At 59.9% G+C, this 22,083-nt stretch overlaps 1 protein-coding gene across 2 annotated transcripts; it reads right to left on the bottom strand.

Annotated features, from left to right (window-relative positions):
* Nucleotides 1-903: 903 nt before the first annotated feature.
* DNAJB5 (DnaJ heat shock protein family (Hsp40) member B5) lies at nt 904-16,738 on the bottom strand. 2 transcript variants are annotated; one of them, XM_065657011.1, is made up of 4 exons: nt 16,722-16,738; nt 9,902-10,146; nt 7,250-7,848; nt 904-2,943 (listed from the first exon to the last, which is right to left on the bottom strand). In XM_065657011.1, the coding sequence occupies exons 2-4, from the start codon at nt 10,110-10,112 to the stop codon at nt 2,710-2,712; spliced, it is 1,044 nt and encodes a 347-aa protein (XP_065513083.1). In that variant the 5' UTR covers nt 10,113-10,146; nt 16,722-16,738; the 3' UTR covers nt 904-2,709. The 2 variants fall into 2 exon arrangements, with proteins under 2 accessions (XP_065513083.1, XP_065513082.1); XM_065657010.1 differs by lacking the exon at nt 16,722-16,738 and adding an exon at nt 10,220-10,412.
* Between the last annotated feature and the right edge of the window lie 5,345 nt (nt 16,739-22,083).

The raw sequence follows: 22,083 nt of genomic DNA, 5'->3' as shown, positions 1-22,083 counted from the left end.
GGCACCCTTAGCGGAAAAAAACTCAGACAATTACACCCCCAAAATCCAAGCCCCCATGCCCCACACATCACCCTGGGCCAACTGCAAAATTAGAGCCTGAGGTCTTCCTGTTCTTCACTCGATCCCTTCATTTTCATCAGATGGGCTGTCAGTCAAATTCCTGACCTTCAGTTGCTATTTTACACCTGCAGCTGGAGAAAAACAAGTTATTGGCAACAGCCAAAACATTCTTCTATTGTCACCTTTTGCTAGACACCATTCTGTTCCTTATCTCCCGGCAGCTGCCTGTATCTGCTAGCTTGAGGACTCCGACGCCTTTTTCACGTGATGATCCAGAGAGTTCAGAAGTTCACAGCTTGCAGAAGTTATGCTAAGCAAACTTTGTTATGCTAAGTGAATTGTATATAAGCAGTTTCCAACCGAGCTCTCTAAGAAGCAGTATTTCCAATAATTCAATAAGCTAAGGAAGTCTGTTCCTTTACAGGTGACCTCTGCCCCATGGACGAGCCCTCCCAAATGACATCCCCTTCCCCATGGGTGTTTGTGCATCCCTGACCGGTCCCGCCTGCTCCCAACCCCTGGTAATGTCATTAGCACAACTATTTCATCAGGCGAGCACCGTTCTCTGTGATCAAGCAGGTCACGTATTCATTCCCTTCCCCTCATTATCAGGCCCTGAAGGTCCTGTGCACCAAGTAGACAAACCAAACAGATTTGTTCCTCCCCTCCCTACCAGCCTCAAGGTTCCTGGGCGCCAGGCCGGTCCCTCCCTTCCTTACCAGCCTTGAAGGTCCCCGGCCAGCCCGGTGGTGGTGACAACCCTGTCACAGAGCTCCGACCCTGTCCCTGCTGTCTGCATGAGCACAGTCCAGCATCCCCCATCACAAAACACCCCCCAGGAAGTAAATTTTTTAAAATACTTTATTTTTCTCTCAATACTGACATTACAAAAAAAAAAAAAAAAAGAAAAAAATTTACAAAAAGACCCCACTATAAAACATTCAGGTCTCATTGAAATTGAGAAAAACAAAGCAGCTTGCATCTGCGCGCTGGCCTGTCTTCTCGCTCGCGGCGTCCACCAGGTTTTCTCCATGTCGAACTCCACAGGGACCAGCGGAGGGAAACAGCAGCATCCCCTCCTTGGCCAAACCGGGCAATTAATTAAGCAGCGCCTAACGGGTCTCTTCGCCCTGTATGATACACTGTACAGCTGTACACCCAGCCCCAACAGATGCCCCACACTCATCCCCCTGCCCCAAAAGAACCCCTGTTTCAAGTCAGAGATTTCTCTTTAAAAAAGAAGATCCGTGGGGCAGAAGGGGGATATTTTGGTGGGGGTTTTTCTGGAGGTGCTGCAGTGGAAGAGGAGCTGTACAAAGCCAGGTCGAACGCGCCTCCCGGCTCCGTAGGAGCCCTTTCCCAGGAGAAAAAAAAATACTGGCACGAGGCAGAGTGGGCCGATAAAGGTAAGAAATATAAAAATTCTCCTGATGGAAATCCAAAGGTTTTTAAAAAAATACAGCATTTGAAAACGAAGCCACCACGCAGACTGCCTCATGTGCCTCCCAGCTTCACCCCGACGCCCAGGAATACCACCTGAATGAATCGTCCCTGTAGAAAAATATATACACACGCCTTTCTCTTCTTATGAAAAACCGTAAGTTTGAACTCAAAAAGCTAGTGAAACCCACAGCTCTGCTCACGCTTGGCTTTGCTTTTGCACCCAGACTTGTGCCACACGCACACCCGCCATGACGGGCTTGATGTTTGTGCAGCTAAATCATCCCCTTCAAAAAAAAAAAAAGTCAGGGTGCACCACGCCAGGATCCCCAAAATGGGCAGAGAAAAACCCTTACAGAGTTTACCTAACGAGCTCTCTATATATATCTATTTAAAAAAAAAAAAAAAAGCGGCAATGCAAACTCAACACATCTGAACAAGAAAGCTCCAGCCCGGGCTGTCGGGGCCGGGGACAGCCCCGGGAAGGGGCGGGAGGCTGGACGGGACCATCCCCATGTGCTCCATCATTTGGCACAGCCGAGGCTCGGTTGTAGGCTTGGCACAGGAGAGAGGACCACGGCCCGACGTGGTACCGTGGTCCCGGGTGAGAAAACAGTCCGGCTACAAGGGGGGAATGGGGGGCACCGCGGGTGGGAGCGATGGGCTCCGCGGTACAGCCGGGACCCTGAACAGCAGCAAATATCGAAGAGGGGAAAGAGAAAAACCAAGAGCGGGGATGCCGGATCTTGCGGAGTCTTATTTACACTGCACCGGACCCCGACAAGTCCAGCCTATTGTGGGAAAAGTGGCCTGGAAAGCGGGTGACATAAAAAACCCCCACAATGTGATGTAGCCCCCTGGGAAAAGGGCCCACACCGCTCGCTTGTGCAAGGTGGAAAACCTGGACCTCTGGGGGAAAAAAAGAAAAGGTTTGGCAGCTGGGAGAGCTGCGATGGGCAGGAGCCTCCCTGCTGCTGGAGTAGAAAATGGGGCAAGAGGGATGGACGGGGAGAGGGATGGATGGGGAGTAGGTTGGGTGGGATTTTGGGGAAAAGAAAGTGGTGTGAGTGGTTGGGTTTTTGTTGTCTTTTTTTTTTTTTCTTTTTTTTGCATTTAAAAGTGCTGTGGCACCTCTGCTCCATGCGGGCTGAATGCCGCGACACAGAGCATTTGGAGTATTGCTGCTTGGAGGAGAGTCCCCCCTGGGCTTTAGGAGCACGGGAGGTGCTGCTTGAGGATCTGTCTCGTCTGGGGAGCTATTCTATCCGGGAAGCGGATTTTGAACTCTACGATCAAGTCTCCTCGCTGGCTGGGGGCCTTGGGGAAGGGCAGCCCCTCCCCACGCAGTCTCTTCACTGTCCCCGGCTTGATGATGTCGTTGCAGGGAAGCGGGATCACGCGCCCGTCAATGGTGGGAATGTTCACGGTGCAGCCGCACAAGGCCTGGGGGGAGAAGAAGGAACGAGTCATCAGACGGGGCTGACACCCCAAAACATCCCCACAGCCACGCCATGTCCCCCCACCGGCTGCTTCGTGGGTTAAACCGACCAGCTCTGCTTGGATGATGCCCAAGAGCATCAGTTGATGCCCAGCAGGGCTTTGCTGGGGCCAGCCTGACCACCGTGAACCGGGCTGCAGGAGAAGGGTGCCCCAGGACAGGGGGTTCCCCAGGCTCGTGGGGGGAAGGACCCCCCACCCCAGCTCCTGGGCTCCCCAGGAGGCACCACCAGCAGGCACCCGTCTGCTCGCAGCAACAGGGCGGGCTAAATTTAGCCCCTTCCCCGGCCTCGCTGCCCAACCTCGGGCAGCCGAAAATCCAGCTGAGATCATCGGATGCCGCCATGGCTCATCAGCTGCCGTCGTCCCGAGCGCAGCAGCCCTGCCCGGCGCTGGGGTTATCTATAGCACAGCCCGTGTCCCATCCCCAACAACCAACACCCCCCAAAAGGTTGCAGCCGCAGCACAGCACCGAGCTTGCCTAGAAGCTGGAGTCCCGGAGGGGCTGGTCACCGTGTCCGGTCCCTGTTGCAAAGCCAAGAACGGGTTTTGTGGGTGCCACCCCGTTGTCCCCCAGCCCCCCACAGCAGCCGCAAGCCGGCTGCATTAGCTGAGCCACGTGATGCGGGAATGCAGCAAGAAAAATCCTGGTGTCCTTAAATAACTCAGACGGCTCTGGCATACACGTGGGCAGAATCGTCTCCAGGCTTTCAGCAAGGGCTGAGGGAGAGGACTGCAGAGAGATGCTTCTGGAAGAGCTGGGGGAGGTGCCAGGGGTACAGCCTCAAGCTTCCCTGGGGGGGCTGGTGCATGCTTGCCCCTCCTGAGCTGCGTCCTGGGGTCCTGGCCCTACCGTCCCCCTAAAAACACCCTGTAAAGGGAGGAGGATGCGATTTGCTGTTTCTGGGTTCGACAGTGGGATGCTTTGCATCCCCCTCCCCAGGAAAAGCCTCTGGTGGCAGAGCAGCAACAGGCACCGGGAGAAATGTCTCTCCTGCTCTTGCTGGCTACTGGCTCCGGGCGGATGGCCCAGGGTGGCTGTGGAGGGACCTGCGCCAGAGCCAGCTGAGGGGAGAGCAGGAGAGCTGGGGCCATCTCCTTGCTCATGTGCAAGGGTCTTCTCCTGGGAAGGGTCTCCTCCAGGATGAGCTTTTCTGTCTGCAGGACAATGCCCATCGCCAGCTCCGTGCGAGCAGCGGGTGCTCGGCTGGAGCTCCAGGAGGCTGCGGGGAGGCAAAGGACAATCTCCCCCCATCAATGCACTCCTGCCCTGGGTTTGCCCAGGGATGCTGGAGCCTTTCTGCTCGCCGGTGCCCACCATCGTGTGCCGTGGAGGGCTGCAGCGGCTGCATGCCAGGGAAAGGACATCTCCAGCCACAAAACAGGAAAGAGAACCTGAACTCCCCATGGGAACACATGGACGGGGCAGGCAGAGGGATGCGAGCAGGAGCAGGCACTAACAGTGAAGGCAGACGGGATCTTAATGTTTCCTTCCTAGAGCCAAGACGCGAGAATTCGAGGCGGTGGCTCCTCCGCCGTATGTTCCTGTTTTTCATTCTTGCTCGAACTTCACTGGCATTTGGGAAACCGGTTGCTGAAGTAACACCACCAACCACGGGAGCTGCCCCGCATCCTAGAAAGAGGCTGGGTTTATCCCTCGGGATGAAACCACCGCGGGTTTGGTAGCTGAGCAGAGCTTTATCTAGGTCAGCGCCGGGTCCTCCTCCGCTCGTGGTGATGCCACGGGGAGGGGGGGACGTCGCCACCGGTTGCGGATGCGCGGGTGCTCGGGGGAAGGTGACGCCAGGTTAAGGATGCAAAGCGGGCGGCTGCCGAGGGCAGGTGCTGCCTGCAGATCTGCCCGCAGGAGCGGCAGGGGTGTCACTCCTCCCTCTGCCACACGCGCCTGTAATTTTAGGAAGGGACACTTCCCTGCAGCCCAGGGGAAGCCCTCATGCACCTCCGGCTCCTGCAGCAGCCACGTGGCAAACACCCCGCGCCACCCCAGACGGGGGACAGGGCACCCAGGCACCACGACACAAGGGTTGGGGGGACACTGTCTCCCCGGGGTGCTCCACAGAGAGGTCTGTGGGATGCAGGAGGAGGAAGATGCTCTCCTGAACACCCCCAGACGGAGCAGCATGTGCCTTGTCCCCAGTATGGCCGTGAGTTGAGCCACAGCACCCACAACCCGCCAGCTCTGCCTGCTGGCACCGTGCTGCGCTGCTCTCCCGGCAGCAGAAAATACTAAAACTCAAGGTAAAAAAGGCAGCCTCGCAAGGAGGGAGGGTGCAAGGAGCGCGCCCAGGGCCACGGCTGCAGGCTGAGGTGATGAAGAGGTTGTATCCCATCACGTACTGAGGAGGTGGCATATGGAGCGGGGAAGCTCCCGACACCGCTCGTGCTCTAGAGCACTTAAGGTTCTTCTTCTCTTAGAAGATAAAAGCGGCAGAGTATCACCAGCAGGTTAGAGATGGCAGCCAGACCGGCAGCTCCCCAAGGACGCCCAGCACGTTGGGTCTGCGGTGGGGGAGGACAGAGACAGACAATCCAGCTCAAAGAGACAATGAATTTGCCCAAACCAGCAATTTTCCCCTTTGTGACTGCATTGTGCAAGCATGCCTTGGGCATGGAAATCACAGGCGCTCAGCACCAGAACTTCTGGTGCAGCAGCACGTGGGGCTGGAGCAGGTTTCTCCACTTGCTGCTCAAAGGGCAACTCCAGGCGAAAGTCCCTTCAGCCTGAGCAGAGCATGAACTTGGGCTAATGTGGCCTGGACATCAGCACAGCCAGCTCAGGGTTACTTTTACAGATAGGGGAATGCACGGAAGGAAACATCTGAGATATGGCACGCATGGCTCCATAAATAAGGCAGCCTCTCCCGAGTATTTCTGGAGCGGCCAGGGGAGCCAGTCACTGCAGGAATAAACCTCTTCACATCGCACTGAGAAAGAAATCCAGCTACCGAGTCTGCAGGTTAACTGGAGCCAAGTTTGCTCCGGGAGCACGCTGCTCTGTCTGACCCCCGTGGCTGCCCCGTGCTCCCAGTTCACCCAGTCACAGCCCCAGCTGGGGTGCAGAGACACCGCAAAGCTCTCCCGACTCGCTGGCACGCTGATGAGCTCACGTTTCCCTACCTCAGGTCTGGCTCATTGAGCTTATTTCTATTAAATGCATTTGAGAACATAAATCTGTCTTCAGGAAGGACAAAAAAAAAAAAAAATCAGCTCATTAAGAAGACAGACAGCGTCTACAGTTTGAAAGGAACAGCAAATGGCAGCTGCCAAAAGCGTCAATGTTAAATGCAGCTGCCAGCTGCGATTTAATAAAAAGTAGTTATACAGCAGCGGCGGCGAACGGCACATCTTGTTCTGGGGTGCTCTCCCTTTCCTCCCCCACCCCCGCACAGCTCGCTGGCTCCGATGCGCCCAGCCCCGCTGTCACCGATGTACCCAGCCCCACTGTCACCTATGCGCCCAGCCCCACTGTCACTCATGTACCCAGCCCCACTGTCACCGATGTACCCAGCCCCGCTGTCACCGATGTGCCCAGCCCCGCTGTCACCAATGAGCCGAGCCCCACTGTCACCCATGCGCTCAGCCCCACTGTCACCAATGAGCCCAGCGCCGCTGTCACCCCTGGCACTGGCAGCCGGGATGGGTTGGGCTTTGCTCACTGCCTGAAACATTTCCTTTTCCTTTATTTGGTTCTTCACCTAGGAAAGCCAGAACCAAGGAAAAGAGCTGGTTTTGGCAAAGGCATTGCTCAGGGTGGGCGAGGTACCATCTCTCTCAGTGTGACCCTGCCTTCTGTCCACGTGAGAGGCTCCCCGGGATATCCTGGACAGTAACTAAGCTACAAGAACAAGCAGGTACCAGACGCACACCGGACAACTTGGGTTTTCCCTTGTTCCCACAGAGAATCTGGGCTCTCTTCCATATGTGAACACCTTATGCTAAAATAGAAGGATGAGCCACATGGGCAAGGGAGAAAATGGATAAATACCACCCACATTGGCTCAAGAAGCAAGGTGCAGTCAGCAGGGACTGCGGCACCTGTGCCCTACACCTTTTGGGGCTGAGCACCTCCAAAACCAAGGAGCTCCTCCCTGCAGAGGTCTTTGCTCCAGTCTCTCAGGACCTACCTGGTCCCTCCTCATCGGTGCAGAACAAGGACGGACTCCTGTCTTGGCCCTGCATGCCACGACCCAGCACCACCTCCCACTCCATGGGATTTCTCAGTCATACCCACCTCTTTAAGACTGATGTTTGCCGTGTAGACCACATTCGTCCCATCCCTCTTGAAGTGCGAGTGAGGCTTGTCCTTGAGGATGAAGACAATGTCGGCAGGGATGTTGTCTGGGGTGGCGTCCCCTTCTTTGGGGAATGTGATTTTGGTTCCCTCTTTCCAACCCCGCTTGATGACAATGTTTAGGATCTTGTCCTCAGTCCGCATGGTCCGGCCATCAGCGTTGAGCCTTCTGCGGGTGATCTTCATCCTCTTGGTGGAGCCATGGTAGATTTCTTCCAGGGACACCTTGAGCTCATGGATGATGGGTGGGTCTTGGACCTTCCTCCGCGAGTGCAGAGACTCTTGGTGCCGCCGGTGAACGCCGTTAATGCCATTGAAGCCAAACCGGCCGAAGGCACTGAAAGGGTCATCATCGACATCGATATCCATGTCTTCCTGGTCAAAGCCATTGAACATCCGGGAGCGGCTGCTGGCGAAGAAGATGTCAAAAGGGTTGGAGCCTCCGAAGAAGGACGCGAAGGTGGCGTGGGGGTCTCCATGGAAGGTGTAGTGGAAAGTGTTCCCTGAGCCACCTGAGGAGCCACCTCCAGTTTTGAGACCTGGAAGAGAAGGGGTAAGATGAGACATGAACGCTCCCCGCCGGTGGACGCCATGCCAGGACAGCACTTTCCAGGCAGGAGTGTGGTCTCTGCTGGCTCCAGGCAGCCTTTCCAGCATCTCCTAGGGGTGCAGGTCACCCTCTCCAGCACAGCCACCTGCGGAGAGCACGGGCGAGGAAGGCACCGCCTCAACCCATGACACACAGTCCTTCTTGCCCCCACACCCAGCAAGCACAAAATCCATTCAGGTTTTGTCCCTACTGAAGTGCTTCTTTGGTTTTCTCCACCCAGTTCACAGCGTTTTCATTTAAAACATTTCCTGACCAGCCCGTTTCCATTTTTGCCCATGGGCAGGCTCCCTTCTGCCCAAATAGCCCTGTCTGTTGGGCTGCACCGATGGCCTTGGTCCAGGCGCATCGTGTCCTGCAGGTGAGAACAGGCTCTGAGCTCAGCGACCACGGCTCTGGGTGGCAGAGCGGGTGGAGGTCAGACCTCCAGCTCGGCACACAGCTCCCTCTGCACAGACTCTGCAAAACGCCAGGTAAGATCAAGGTTTGGACCTTTTGGCAACCATTTCCAGGGGAAACTCCCCAGCCAGGTCCTGGGCTGAGCCTTATGTCACCGTAACCCCCACCAAGTCCCAAGCAGCCAAGGCACAGAGCAAGTGCCCTCCCCAAAGAGGTCACACATGCTCCGCAAGGCTATTTTTGATCAGGAGGGGTGGGAAGGGTTAAGCCAAGCCTAGCTCCAGGACTATTTTCAGGGCATGCTGGTGACAGTGAAGGGCTATTTCTGATGGGCTGTCTCTTGTGCCAGCTCTCTGCTGCAGGAGATATGAGGGGGACAAGCACATGGCGGGCAAGCCTGGGGGACATGTTGCTCCAAAAAAAAGGAATCTGATGGGAAACAAAAGGTGGGGGGGGCCCATGGACTCTGACTGGTCCGATGCCAAAGGGGTTTGGCTTTGCTGGCACTCCCTGTCCCACTGCCAGGAGGGGGCCACTCTTCCCTCACTCCTTAACTCGCTCTGGTTTTAGGTGCCTTCGGTGACACCAGTGCCCGCGGGTCCAATTTCAGGTGCCTTTGGGGAAAGGCTGGTTTCCCGCTTGCGACAGCCGCTTCTCATTTTACACAGCAAATCACCCTGGCTCGGCGTGTCCATCACAGCCCTGACATAACTAATGGGCCGAGAATTAACCCACTGCTGGTTAATTCTGCCAGTGGCTCATCCACCGCAGCCTTGACATAATTAACGGCTCGAGAATTAACCCACCGCTGGTTAATTCCGCTGGTGGCTTGTTTGGGGATGCACCTGCCCGCTGGCCCCGCCAGAGGGGCTGCCTCTTCCACCCAGCAGCCTGCTCCTGCCAGACCTCCTGCTCTTTTAAGTGCCCAAGCCCTGGGCTGATTAATGCAGATGCTATTCGGCGCTCTCCTCGAATGGGGTTGCGTTCTTCCATCTTCGACTAATAAGGCCGCCTGTGGTGGAGCGGCTCTCCTCCTCCTCCTCCTCCTCCATGCCAACCACCAGACAACACCAGCCGCTTGGTTTCAAAACAAGGACCTATTACTTAAATTGGGAAAAGCTCTGAATCCTGTAGGTCAGACCGTACCAGGGGAGGACGGCAGGACCAGCGGCCAAATGCGTGAGGGAATGTGGGCAAAAGCGACACTTCTCCGCTGGGGTATTTAGGTTAATTAAAGGGTGGCTAACGAATTACCCCAGGTACGACCCAGGAGGTGAGCTCCTTCCACCTCCACGGTCTCAGCCGGCTGCCGGGGTGTGGGGGCAGAGGGCAGGGAGAGCCCGGCTGCCCCGGGAAGCAGCACGATGGGCTGGAAAAGCAGAGCAGCCCAGGGACGAGTGGGATAAGAGGTGATTCCCGGCACCTGTGGAGCCTTCACCCCCACCCGGTTTCATGGCTACCAGCCCCGTTTCAGGGGCAGGCATGAACCATGGGGACAGGTCTGTGCGAAAACACCCCCTCGGCCATTAATAACCAATTTGGACCCAGCACCCCTGCCCCCGTGCAGGCAGCGCTTGTTCCCTTACCTTCCTCCCCGTATTGGTCGTAAACAGCTCGTTTCTTGGGGTCACTCAGGACGTCGTAAGCCTCCGCGATCTCCTTGAACTTCTCCTCAGCATTGGGGTCTTTATTCTTATCGGGGTGATACTTCAGGGCCATTTTCCGATAAGCTTTCTTGATTTCATCCTCGTTAGCACCGGACTGGATGCCCAAAATCTTGTAATAGTCCTTCCCCATGACGGCGACGCTGCCGGGAGCTGAGTACTTATTCCTGAAAGCAGAAAGACAGCTCTCCGTAAGGCGAACACGGCACCGGGGCGGCTGGGAACGGGACCGGCACACACTTGTCACGGAGCCGGTGCTCTGCGCGTCCCCGCGGCCAGCAGCACCAGAGCCGGCTCAAGTCCACGCTTCCCACCGGCACTCAGAGCCCCGGCACCAGGATGTGCCCCGGCTCTGGTTTTACCCCCCCGAGCCCCACGCTGGGGATGGGGAGACTCATCTCTGAGGCTGGCGGGGAGAGGGAGAAGCCTGTCCCGGGGCGCGGCATTATTATAGAGGCCACGCCGCCGCTAACGTCACACCAGGGCCGTGTCCCCATCCCGTCCCCCCAGCGCCGAGCCGGGACGGCTGAGCCATGTCTAAATGTGGCCCTTGGCCCGTGACTGTCCCCTCCCGGCTCTGCCCCAGCCGGGATGGGAGTCGGGGTGATGACAGGAGGTTTTTGGAGGCTGAAAGCAGCAGCAGCGACCACGCTGCTGTCTTCACCTTAAAGGAACTTCAAACATTTTGTTTCTGAAAGCAACTGGCATTCAGCTGGAGATAAGCGCCTCTGGCGTGTCAGAGCCGTAATTTGTATTTAGCGAAGAGAGAACTAAGCCGTTAGACAGAAACATCTTGTGATGGTGGGAGGGCTTTTTTTTTTTTTTAATAAAAACCCCCACCACTTTCTAGCCTGACTTGCACTCCCCGAGAGCCCTCAGTGACATCTTGCAGTAACCCAGAAGCCCAGGGCTCGCTCCCTGCATCACGCGGGGGCCGAGGCCACGGCCATGCCTATACTAAGGCATGGGAAACCGGGTGGCCATAACCCAAGGAAGGAAAAGGACGGGTGATTAATTCCTGCCCTGGTCACGCTGCTGGAGTCACAGAGACGCAGGGAGGTGGCGGAGCAGCTGGGAGGGCAGCTCCTCCGGGCAGAGGCTGAGCAACCCCCACGCTTTCCCAAGGACACTTCTTGATCTTCTGTTATCTGGTGACCTCCAGCTCGCCCAAGCCTAGCCTGTTCCCCAGGCTCACACAGCCCAGCTTGGTGCTTGCTGCTGGCCCGGTTCTTTGCCAGGCGTTGCCCCAGCAGACCCCCTGCTCTCCGCCGAGCCCTCCTCCTGCTCCCCGCTACGCTACAACTTCCACCCCATCCTCGCTCCTAACGCCCCTGGGCAGCCCCTCCAGCAGATGGGCTCCTGCACCGGCTGTGAGCCTTGGCCCTTTCCTCTGCCGTCACACAGGTTACCAGACGTTCCTTCACATCTAAACTTTATCCGTAAGCTCCCACTGGAGCTCACAGAGGCATCCCCCCCAAACCACAGCGGCTCAGATAAGGGTGGCCAGGCACCTGCACAGAGCCCCTGGCATCCGCCCCAGCCATCCAGGGCTTCTCCTGGGTCACACCTCGGGCAATAACCCCTCTGCTGCTGGGTAGCTGCTATGGGGGCTTGGAGGTCAGCCACCTCAATAAGAAACACCAATTTCTGCTCTTTTTTGCCCCAGCCAGGGAGCAAGTCCTGTGCTGTAGACGGGGAGGAGGGCTAAGGCAGCCAAGACCTCTGACTGACACGGCGAGGGGAGATGGGGGCACCCACGCACATGTGAGGCAGCCTGGGGGGCACAGAAGAGGTGGGAGAAGGTCCCTGGGGGTGTTAAGAGCATCCGTCAGCATCTCCCGCGGCAGCTCCTGGATGCCAGCACGTTTCCGTACCAGCTCCCGCGCGCAGAGCCGCTGCCGGCACCCAGCCCACGCAGACACCGGGGACGCTCTGTCCCCTGCCCGCCCCCCAGCTGCCCTCCCTGCGGAGCTGGGGGGCTGCGGGAGACTCCAGGCAAGCGATGGGGGGTGTGAGATGTGACCCACCAACCCCCCCACCAAAGGTCACCCCAACACCTCCTGTCCCCATGGCAACCTCCGACGTGGGGCAGGGGCTCCCTGTGACAAGGATCGGGACGCGGACCAGGATTTGGCCCCTGTCTGGACGGTGCCACCCCCCAACAGGGAGGACAAGCCAGGCAGCAATGAACACAACCCCGTCGCACCGTGGCTCGAGAGACCTGGAGGAGGCAAAACTCCCGTTGTTCCCCCCAGGGATGACAGCACCCATCTCTGACCACACACAGCCCCATCTGACAGCACCACCGCGACCCCCTTGCCCGGCAGAAACCCTACAGCGCTCCCCACAAATGCACACCCCGTCCCGGCAAAACGCTGTCGCCACCCACAAGACCTCCGGTCTTGACCGCCAAGGGGTCTTTGGCCAGGGTGGGGATGCCCCCCTGGGGACCCTCTCCCAGCCAGGAACCCCTTCACCTGGCTGAGATTGGAGTCATTTCTGTACCAAAACGCACCCCCATGCCGCGATTTACCGTGCAGGTGAGGACCAGCTGCCGGCGGGTGACCCGGTGGGTTAAGGCACGCTCTGGAGGCGACACCACTCACATGCGCGATGATGGTAAAACACGACTCTGTCCCCGCAGAGCCTCCTTCTCTCCCTCCCTCCTTCCTTCCCTCCCACCTCCCGGGATCAGCTGCGCCTTGCCACCAGCTCCTCTCTCCCTTCTGCTCAGTCATCCTCTCCCGCTTTCCCATTTAACCCCCTCGGGAGCGGGGGGGTGGTGGGAAGGTGCGGCAGGGTGGGATTCAGGCGGGCAAAGCCATTCCTGCATCGCCCCCCCAACCCAGATGCCACCAGACGAGCCACGGCCTTGGGAGAAAACCACAAACATCCCCTGGCCACGCCGAGCCAGCCCAGCCTCCATCCTCCTCTTGCAACCACACGCACACACACACAGAGGAAAAAAAAATTAAATAAAAAATTAAATCTTTGTTCTGGCCTCACACATGACATCAGCCCGTGCAACCTCTGGATGAGCGCATCAGCTGAATAGCGATCATTTGATGTAATCCCTCCGCTCGGCAGTCATCCAAGTGAACAAACCCACCCCGGCAGCAGCACAGCGAAATTTTTTTTTTTTTTTTCCATCTTGGGGTGCCAGGTCACGGCAGGACGCCGGGGACAGGCACTGACGGTTTAACGTGAGGATGCGAGGCTGAGAGGCAGAAATCCACTTACCGAAACTTTACGAACACATTCAGAGTCCAAGCCGTCACTTTTAAAGGCTCTAGTTTTATTTTGAACATCGCGGCTGTCCGCGGGCGCTGGCGGGTGCTGCGTGCCTGGCTGGGAGGCACCGGCGGGTGGCAGGAGGACGGTGCCGGCTCGTGCCGGGGATGCCGCCGCCGCCAAGGGATGCTCTGGTGGCAAGCTGCCCCCTCCAGCTCGTCCGGCACACCGGAACGGCAGCTCCTCGCCAGCCCGGCGGCCGTGGTGGGCTCTGACCTCCGCTGCCAGGACAGGTCCCAAAGGGCTTCGGCAATGGGCAAGCGGGCGTCGAGCGGCGCTGCCAGGGAGCTGCCGTGGAGCTGCCGTCCTTTGTGTGCTCCCCAGCCGCGCGCGGGGGGGACCCTTCAATGGAGCTGCTCGCCAAACTGTAATTTCCCTTTTAATTGGTTTCTTGACGCTTTCTCGCTAAGCCGCTGGATTAACACACTTCTGCCGTCAGCTCCGGCATCCTCCCGCCCCGCTGCCGCAAGGCGCCCGGCTACCCTGTTACCGTCACGTCCCCCGCCAAGGCACGGGGAGCACAGCTAGGAGCCCCCCAGCCTCCCTCAAAAACGGGTCTGCTGACGCCCAGGGCTTTGCACCCCCCAGGCGAATCGGGGAGGGAGAAAAGTAGGGCGGCAGTGATGTGGAAAAAAGTCACGTTAACCAATTCGCACCTCCCCAGCTTTCTTCTTCAGACACGCAGGGGTCCCCGTGTCCCCCTCCCCGAGTGCCGGTCCCCCAGCAGAAGGGGTCTGACCCAGCTGCCCCCAGCACCTGGAGCCCCCCGCATCGCAGCGGGGCACCGGGACGGTGCCTCCTCCAAGCCCGGCGGCACAAAACCTACTTCTGAGAAGTCACCTTCAGGCGCGCCAAAGAAATCCAATGCCACCGCGTCCCCCCCTGCTCCCGTCACTGTCACTCGCGGGCCACAGAGAGCATCCTCTCCGGATGCCCTGCACCGAAATCGGGCAGCCGTGCCAGGACATCACTGGGCGGCCCTTGCATCCCACCCTCGGCGAGCAAAGCGCCGGGCAGGTGACAGCCACCGGTGTCCCCAGGGGCTGGGGGTCCGGTGGCTCGCTGGGCACCAGGGTGGGTGAGCCAGGGGGAGCCGGGTGGGTGCCGGGCCGGCGCGTACCTCTCGGCGCGGCTCCAGAAGAGCAGGATGGCCGGCATGGCTGCGTGTCCCGCGTTCGGTCAGGGAGCCGGAGGGGATGTCGGCTGTCGGCGCACCGGGGCAGGCAGAGCCACCCGTGCCCGTGTCGGCTGGCAGCCGCAGGCAGGCAGGCAGCAATGTCATGACTACCCAGCAATGAATCATCCCCTCCCCGGGCCCCCACACGCACCGCCCGCCTCCCCCTCCCCACCGACAGCCCCACTGGGGTGCCAGCACCTGCGTGGGGACGGGGTTAACCCTCCCCTCGCTGCCTCTGCCAGCACAGCCCCCGCTGACAGCCCCTCCTGCGTGGGGATGGGTCAGGACCCCCTCAACATCTCCCCATATAGGGGCTCCCATCTCCATACCCACGGGGCATGAGTCCCTGCGTGGGGATGGGGTCAACCCCCCACCCCCCAACTTTCCAGCCCCACTGGGGTGCTCACAGCGATGTGGAGACAGGGTCAAGCCCCTCCTGCTGCCTCCCCATGTGGGGTCCCCTGTTTCCAGCCCCACTGGGGTGCTCACACTGGTGTGGGGATGGGGTTAAACTCCCTCACTGCACTGCCCGGTCCCCCCGCCCCCAGCCTCACTATGGGGTTAAGCAACCCCACAGGCGGTGCCCCCATTTAAAGGCTCAGTGAGAAGCTTCACTTGCATGGGGATGGTTCAACCCCTGTCATGCCCCCACAGGGGTGCTGGCCCTGGCCTGGGGTGACCCCTCGCCATCCCCTCAGCCCCATAGGGACCCACTGTGTGCCCCCACGGGGAAAGCGGGTTAACCCTTTCCTCGCCACTGCCAGCTGTCCTGGAGGACACTGTCACCTCGACTGGGGACAGGAGTTAACTCCTTCCTTGCTGGCTCTTCCAACCCCATTACTGATACCTGGCAGGAGGGGGGTTTACCCATCTCCTCACCACCCAATTCAGCCCTACTGGGGTACACTGGTGCCCTCAACGGGGCAGGGGAGTGAGTGGGATGTTAACCCCTTCATGGACACATCACACAGTTTCAACAGGGCACCTTATGCCCTCCAAAGTGGTGGGGGCGGTGCGGGTTAACCCTCACCTCACCGCCCTCTCCAGCTCCACAGGGCTGTATTACAGCCCCGTGGGGCAGGGGCTTTAACCCCTTTCTCCCAGCCCCACTTGGTTGCGCTGTTACTGTTATGGGGCAGGGGGTTAACCCCTTCCTCCCACCCTCTTCAGACCCATGGGGACACACCGTCACTACGTAGGGCAGAGCAGTTAACCCCGGCCCCACCAGGAAACCCTGTCACCCCATGGGCAGAGGGGCTGATCCTGCCAGCCCCACAGAGACACCCTGTCACTCCATCAGGCAGAGGTTTAACCCCCACATCGGGATGACCTGTCGCCATCCTCCCTTCCCAGCCCTACAGGGGCACGCTCTCACCAGAGGTACTGACCCCCCCAGCCCCACAGCAATGCCCTGTCACCCCATGGGGCAGAGGGACTGACAACCACCAGCCCCACAGCAACACTCTGTCCCCACATGGGGCAGGAGGACTGACACCTCAGCCCCACAGAGACACCCTGTCACTCTATCACCCCATAGGGGAGGAGGACTGACCCCCCCAGCCATGTCCTGTCACCCCACAGGTCACGGGGGACTGATCTCCCAGCCCCACAGTGACACCCTGTCATCCAAAAGGCGGGGGGACTGACCCCCCAGCCCCACCGTGTCACCCCACGGGGCAGGGGGACTGACCCCCCAGCCCCACCGTGTCACCCCACGGGGCGGGGGGACTGACCCCCCAGCCCCACCGTGTCACCCCACGGGGCAGGGGGACTGACCCCCCAGCCCCACCGTGTCACCCCACGGGGCAGGGGGACTGACCCCACAGCAACACTGTGTCACCCCACGGGGCGGGGGGACTGACCCCCCAGCCCCACCGTGTCACCCCACGGGGCAGGGGGACTGACCCCACAGCAACACTGTGTCACCCCACGGGGCGGGGGGACTGACCCCCCAGCCCCACCGTGTCACCCCACGGGGCAGGGGGACTGACCCCCCAGCCCCACCGTGTCACCCCACGGGGCAGGGGGACTGACCCCACTGTGACACCCTGTCACCCCACAGGACAAGGGCACTGGCCCTTCCCGCCCCACAGTGACACCCTGTCACCCCGCGGGGCAGGAGGTCTGACCCCCCCCAAGCCCCACAGCGGCACCGTGCCGGCCCGCGGGGCAGCGGCAGCGCCGCGCCAGCCCGCAGGGCCGGCCGGTCCCCGCGGGGCCGGGCCGTGTGGGGCAGCGCAGCGGGGCTGTGCCGCCGCCGCCCCCCGCACTCACCGCTCGCGCTGTCCCGGGGCGCCGCGCGCTCGCCGAGCCGCCCCCGCCCCCGCCCCCCGGCCGCCACGTCAGGGGAGTCCCGCCCGCGCGCGCCCCGCCCCGTTGGGCCGGCGGGGTGTCCGTCGCCGCTCCGCGCCGCGCTCATTGGCTCTTCTCGAGAGGGAGGCGGGGCGAGGCGGGCGGGTGGTGGCGAGACCCACCCTTCTCGCCCCGCCTCCCTCCCGCCACCTCCCATTGGCCAGTTCAAGCCGGCACCGCCCCTTCGGGGCGCTCTCATTGGCCGAGCGCTCTTTAGTAGCGGAGGGATCCCCGCGGGAATCTTCTGGAAAACCGTGACGTCACCTGTCCGCCCCGCGTCAAACCCTTCCCCCACCCGCCCCCGGGTGCGGGACCGGGGGGACCCGCGGGGGGAGGGGAGCGGGACGGGACCGCGGGGTCACGGGTGGGCCGGGGCCGGTGCAGGGTCCCGCCCGCGGGCGCGGCGCACGGGGCGCCGAGGGCGAGCGGAGGGCGCTGGGACTCGAACCCGTGTCCCCGGGGTAACGCGTGGGCCGGGGCCGATGCGGATCCCGCAGCCCTGCCGGTGCTGGGCCGGCAGCCGCTCCAGGCGGGGCTGGGAGGGAGGGGCGGAGCCGCCCGGGCCGCTGCGGGCTGGCGGGAGGGTCTGCGCGGTGTGGGGGCCGGGGGTTCGCGCCCCGTGCCCGGGTCAAACACCCGGTGCCCCGTCGCCGCAGAGGGTTCCGTGCCGGGGATGGGCTGCGGCGCCCTGGCCCGGGCAGGGTGCAGAGGCTCATCCCGGGGTTTGCTTTGCGTCAGGAAAAAGCTGTTGGACCCCAGAGCCCGGGTGCTGTGTGAGGCGGGGGGTTGTGCGTAACACAGCCGCAGCTCCGCGCCCCAGCAGTGCCTGCAGCCCCGGCCAGTGAGCAGGGAAGCCACGGGGCTGGGCTGAGCTCGGTCACAGTGCTGTCCCCTTGCAGAGCCCTGTCACCCCTCTCCTTTCAAGGGGCTTTTGTTCTTCGAGGCTCCCTCTTGATCTTTCTAGCAGCCTGGTCAGGGTTAGACCTGGAGCAAGGTGGCTCCTGGGCAAAGATCTGTCTGGACCCAGTGCACTGCATTTTGTCCTAGGAAACCTGCCCGTCTTCAGAAACGAGCCTGTCTCTTGCCCCTGTTGGGGTACCGCGTTGGTGCAGAGCGATGGTCCCTCTCGGGACAGTGTCCTGCCTGCGGAGGTGTCACCGGATTGAGGGGGAAGCAGCTGGTCGTGTGGGTACTGCAGCTCGCGTGGAGCTGAGCAGCGATGTGAACAGTTGCAGCTGTTAATACAGCATTTGTCATGATCAGACAGTGCTGCTGTAGCCTCTGTATGCTTCCCCTTACTGAGAGGGACTTCAAATGGGGCATTCTGGAGTGATTTCTGGGTTTGTGGCTTGTCCGTCCCCTGTGGTGTGGTCACAGCGTCGGTCTCCCCATCTTTTCCTGCGCTGGCGGTGGGTCTCTGACTCCAGGACAGGGTGTGAGTGGCCACCTGGGCTCCTCTTTTCCCCTTGCAAAGTGTTTGCAGAGCCCCTGCGAGCTGGGCGAGTTGGTGTTTTCACCGTGCTCCCCGCGCAGCGGCTGAGTCATCGTGATATTAAACCAGCACTTACTGTTCCCCGTCTGTTCCGCTGTCTGTGCGTTCGGCCGGCCACGTACCCCTGCCAGCGGGGGGGCTCGTCCCGCACCGCGCCGATTCCCTGGCCTTGCAAATGCTTTTTGTTGCCTTTCATCGGCCTTTCATGGCCGGGGCCGTCGGAGGCCCCAGGGTGGGGGAGCTGGCGCTGGCCGTCCCGGTGCTCACAAATGATCTGCTTGGTCTGCAGCCTGCCCGGGCGCAAACAAGGGGTTTGGTCTGGGGGCTGGATGTGGCCCCTCTGCCGCTGCAAGCGGGGCTGGAGCGGGGTCAGGGCAGACCACAGCCGCCCTCCTGGGGCACGGCGGGTGTCTCAACCAAAACTGCTCCTCCTTCACAGCCTGTCTGCCCGCTGGCACATCCGTACCCTTTTAAAGACACGCCGGGAAAGTGCAGGGAGGGCTGGCAGGAATAATTAAAGGTACGAAGCCGTTTCCATAGAAGGAACAATTACATAAACCGGCTCGCTTCCGTCTGGGGGAAGAGATGAGTGAGGGAGGCATGACGGGGAATAATAAAATCCTGTGTGGTGGGGGGAAGGTGACAGGGGAAGGGATGCTCGAGCTCCCCTCCTGTAACAGGGCATCATGTGCAGGAAGGGGCAGCGGCACCTGGGGGTGTAAGCGCCTTTTGTGAAGTGGTTTGGGATTAACCTGTGGAAACGGTGGCCCTGGGTGGAGGGACGGAGGGAAGATGTGAGAAACTCATCTGAGGTCAAAAAGCAATTTAAGCAAGGTTCTCTAAAGGGAAATCCATGGAAGGTTGGTGATGGTGCTTCTTGGCATGGGGAGTGCCCAGGCTGCAGGAGTGAGGAGCACGATGTGCTCTGCAGGAGCTTCAGCTCTTCCCGGGGCTTTGGCTGGGGCTCTCTTGTCCCAGAGAAGGATGGGGAGGCGGGTGACTGTGACCTCGGCTGTTTTTCTGTTAAAAGCATCATTACTTGGTGTCTGAAGGTCAGAGCAGTGGACGAGGCCACCGACCTTTGCAACCTCCTAACCTGAGTGGCGTCTGCGCCTTGTATGGGTGACAACCCGCTGCAAAGCCGTGGAGACCTTTCCCGTCGCTGCCACCACCTCCGAGCTGGATCTGCATCTCCCCGCGGCCGAGCAGACAGGGCAGGTGCCCCGGACACGATCCTGCGGGCAGGAGATGGCTGGAGATGGCGGGCTGCTCGCTGCGGTGCTCCCCTGGCCCGCTCAGACTCCCCCGCTCAGCGCAGGGAAGTCTGCAGCGATGGTGGCTGGGTGAGCCGGGGAGATGCATCTGAGGACACTGGGCTTGGCAGCAGCGGGGTTTGTGCTCCGTTCTCCGCGGCAAGAGCAGCGCCCACGCGTTCAGCGCTGTCTCTCCTTCCTGCCGGCTCCCATCCTTGGAGATGCCGCCCGCCTTTTCCAGCACCCTGCGCTGCAGGATGAGGAAAGGACTGCAAGAAAAAAAAAATCCATGCCTGTTTTTACTTTCTTTAATTTAGTTTTGTTGTTGTTGTTGCATTCACGCCCCGTTCCTCATCTGCTGCTGACCTGGCTGTGGTCTGAGGTTGATGCATCTCTTGAGGGTCACCTTCCAGGTGACGCGTGGGTCTTAGTTACTGCTGAACCTGTTCTCTATGCAGGAGAGCCCTGTCCTGAGGACATGGAGACCTTGTTCCTCAGGGCTCATCCAGCCCCCGGCATGTGCCCTGAGGAAACCACCAAACCCAAATGGCTCTTACCAGCTCCCAGTGACCACAACACTGCCAGTAGCCCCAGCATGCAGAGGGCTTCGGCCTGCCTGTCTGTGAGCATGGGGTAATGCGGGTGGGAATGGTCCTCAGGAGGTCTCGTTCTCCAAGCAGGGTCAGCCCCAAGGTCAGGGTGAGCTGCTCGGTGCTTTATCCAGGCTGACCTTGAAAACCCTTGAGGATGGTGGCAGCGCTGGAGGACCTTGTTCAGCAGCATTTCCCACATCCCCGTGACCCCGGGTCTCTGCAGAGCCAGGCAGGGGGTGGACGCCGCCGTTAACCACAGCAATGGTGTTGGGTTTGTCCTCCCTGGCTGGGGCTGAGGGTGCTGGTCGCTGCTCCTCGCTGCCGGCAGCTCGGCGCTCCGCACCGGCGGGGGTGGCATAATGAGCCGTGTCCTTGTCTCAACCTGCCGCTTCCTCTCTCGACAACGTCTGTGCTGCCAGCTGGGTTATTTTTTCTTTCTTTCTTCTTTTTTTTTTTTTTTTTTTTTTTTCCTTCCTGCCTCTATTCTCGAGTAGTTCCCAGCCGGTGCTGGCACACAGCCCTCGCCGGAGACCTCCTCCCGGGCTGACCTTTGCAAACCCCCTCAGATGAGCGCATTGGGGCTCTCCTGCAGCCCACATCGAGTGTGCGAGGGCGATGCCAGCGGCTCTGCCTGGTGGTGGGCAGCTGTGTGTGGGAGGACTGGGTCCTCTCCAGTCCCTGCTCTCCCCAGCTCTGCTCGAGTGGCCGAAGTCTGAGGGCAAGAGCGAGTGGGAGGAAGGGGCGATGTGTGGGTGATGCTGCGGTGCTATTTTTTGGGCAGAGCCTGGGGAAGAGTGAGATTCCACCAGGCAGATCCTGCCTCTGGACACCTTCGTTTGGCCTGACCTGCCCCTCCAGCTCCAGCTCTGAAACATCAACACACGGGTCTAAATTGGCCTCGGAGCGTGTGGGGTGGGAAAGCCCCATGTGGGAACCGTCTCTGCAAATCTGAGCAGGACAGAGAGGAGACGCGATGTCCCCATCGCTACCTCTGGATGCCGGAGCACAGCGAGTTGTCCCGGGTTGCTGTGGGAATCGGCAGCAGGCACAGGGCTTGAATCTGGAGCAGTGTGGGTGATGGTAGCTGAGAGCCAGCTGCATCTTTGCAGCCCCAACATCCTCCTCGCTACCCTCTGCAACCTCATGTGTCCCCTTAGAAGGGAGGCCAGCCGCTCTCGGGAGCCCAAATAGCATCGCTCACCCCTGGGGACCCATCTGCATGTGGAGGACGTGTGCTGAAGTTTGTCTTGGCCCCATTTCAGCTTCCAGCCTTTGCTTTGCTTTACTCAGCAAAGGCGTCCTGTGGCACTTGATGATTTCTGCTAAGGATGGCTCTTTCCAAGCTACTTTTTAACCAAGTTATTTCTAGTCTGTATTTGGGTGCTAAGCACACTGAGCTCTTCTAGTCTGTCCCATCACACCATCATTTGGGGAATTTTGGCCTCAAAACACATCCCAAGTCCCTGCTTTCCAGGGCAGGGGCATCCCTGGGTGTTGCCAGCAGGGATGCTGGCCTTGAAGGTCACAGCTGGAGGTGGGTGGTGGCTGGGCTAGAGACAAACCCTGCTGTGTCTATTGGGAGTGTGTCCATCTGACGCTCTGCCTAGCATCTAGTCCTTGATCTGCTAAATAAGATGGTGGTGTCAAGATGTGATGGGTTCATCAGGACACAAAGTGGTACCTAGTTGACTGTTGCAGGAAGCTTAATATTGCTGTGTTCCTACCAAATCCTTTTTAAAAAAAATGACCTAGGGGTTGTCTGTCAAGGACGGCTTTCTCAAAGGACAGTCTGGCTTGCTTTTATCCTGGTCTTGCCCCTTCCCCATTGCCTCCCAAATTGCCTTCCCTGTGGCTGCCCTGGCCCGGTGGCACGTGGTGCTCAGAGGGATGCAGGTGATGTGACGCTGGGGACAGGACACTGTAGTGGTGCTGAGTTTCTTGCCTCC

This window comes from Caloenas nicobarica, chromosome Z (assembly GCF_036013445.1).
Source record: "Caloenas nicobarica isolate bCalNic1 chromosome Z, bCalNic1.hap1, whole genome shotgun sequence".
NCBI classification, from domain to species: Eukaryota; Metazoa; Chordata; class Aves; order Columbiformes; family Columbidae; genus Caloenas; species Caloenas nicobarica.
The sequence above is the reverse complement of the archived record's forward strand: the minus strand, read 5'-3'. Positions and strand labels throughout refer to the sequence as shown.

What these genes read in the sequence shown, in the direction of transcription:
- DNAJB5 (XM_065657011.1), bottom strand. Translation starts at nt 10,112, where the DNA reads ATGGGGAAGGACTATTACAAGATTTTGGGCATCCAGTCCGGTGCTAAC. An exon ending in CGACCAATACGGGGAGGAAG is followed by an intron (nt 7,849 to 9,901) that starts GTAAGGGAACAA and finishes CTTCTCTTCCAG; the next exon opens with GTCTCAAAACTGGAGGTGGC. An exon ending in CAAACATCAGTCTTAAAGAG is followed by an intron (nt 2,944 to 7,249) that starts GTGGGTATGACT and finishes TTCTCCCCCCAG; the next exon opens with GCCTTGTGCGGCTGCACCGT.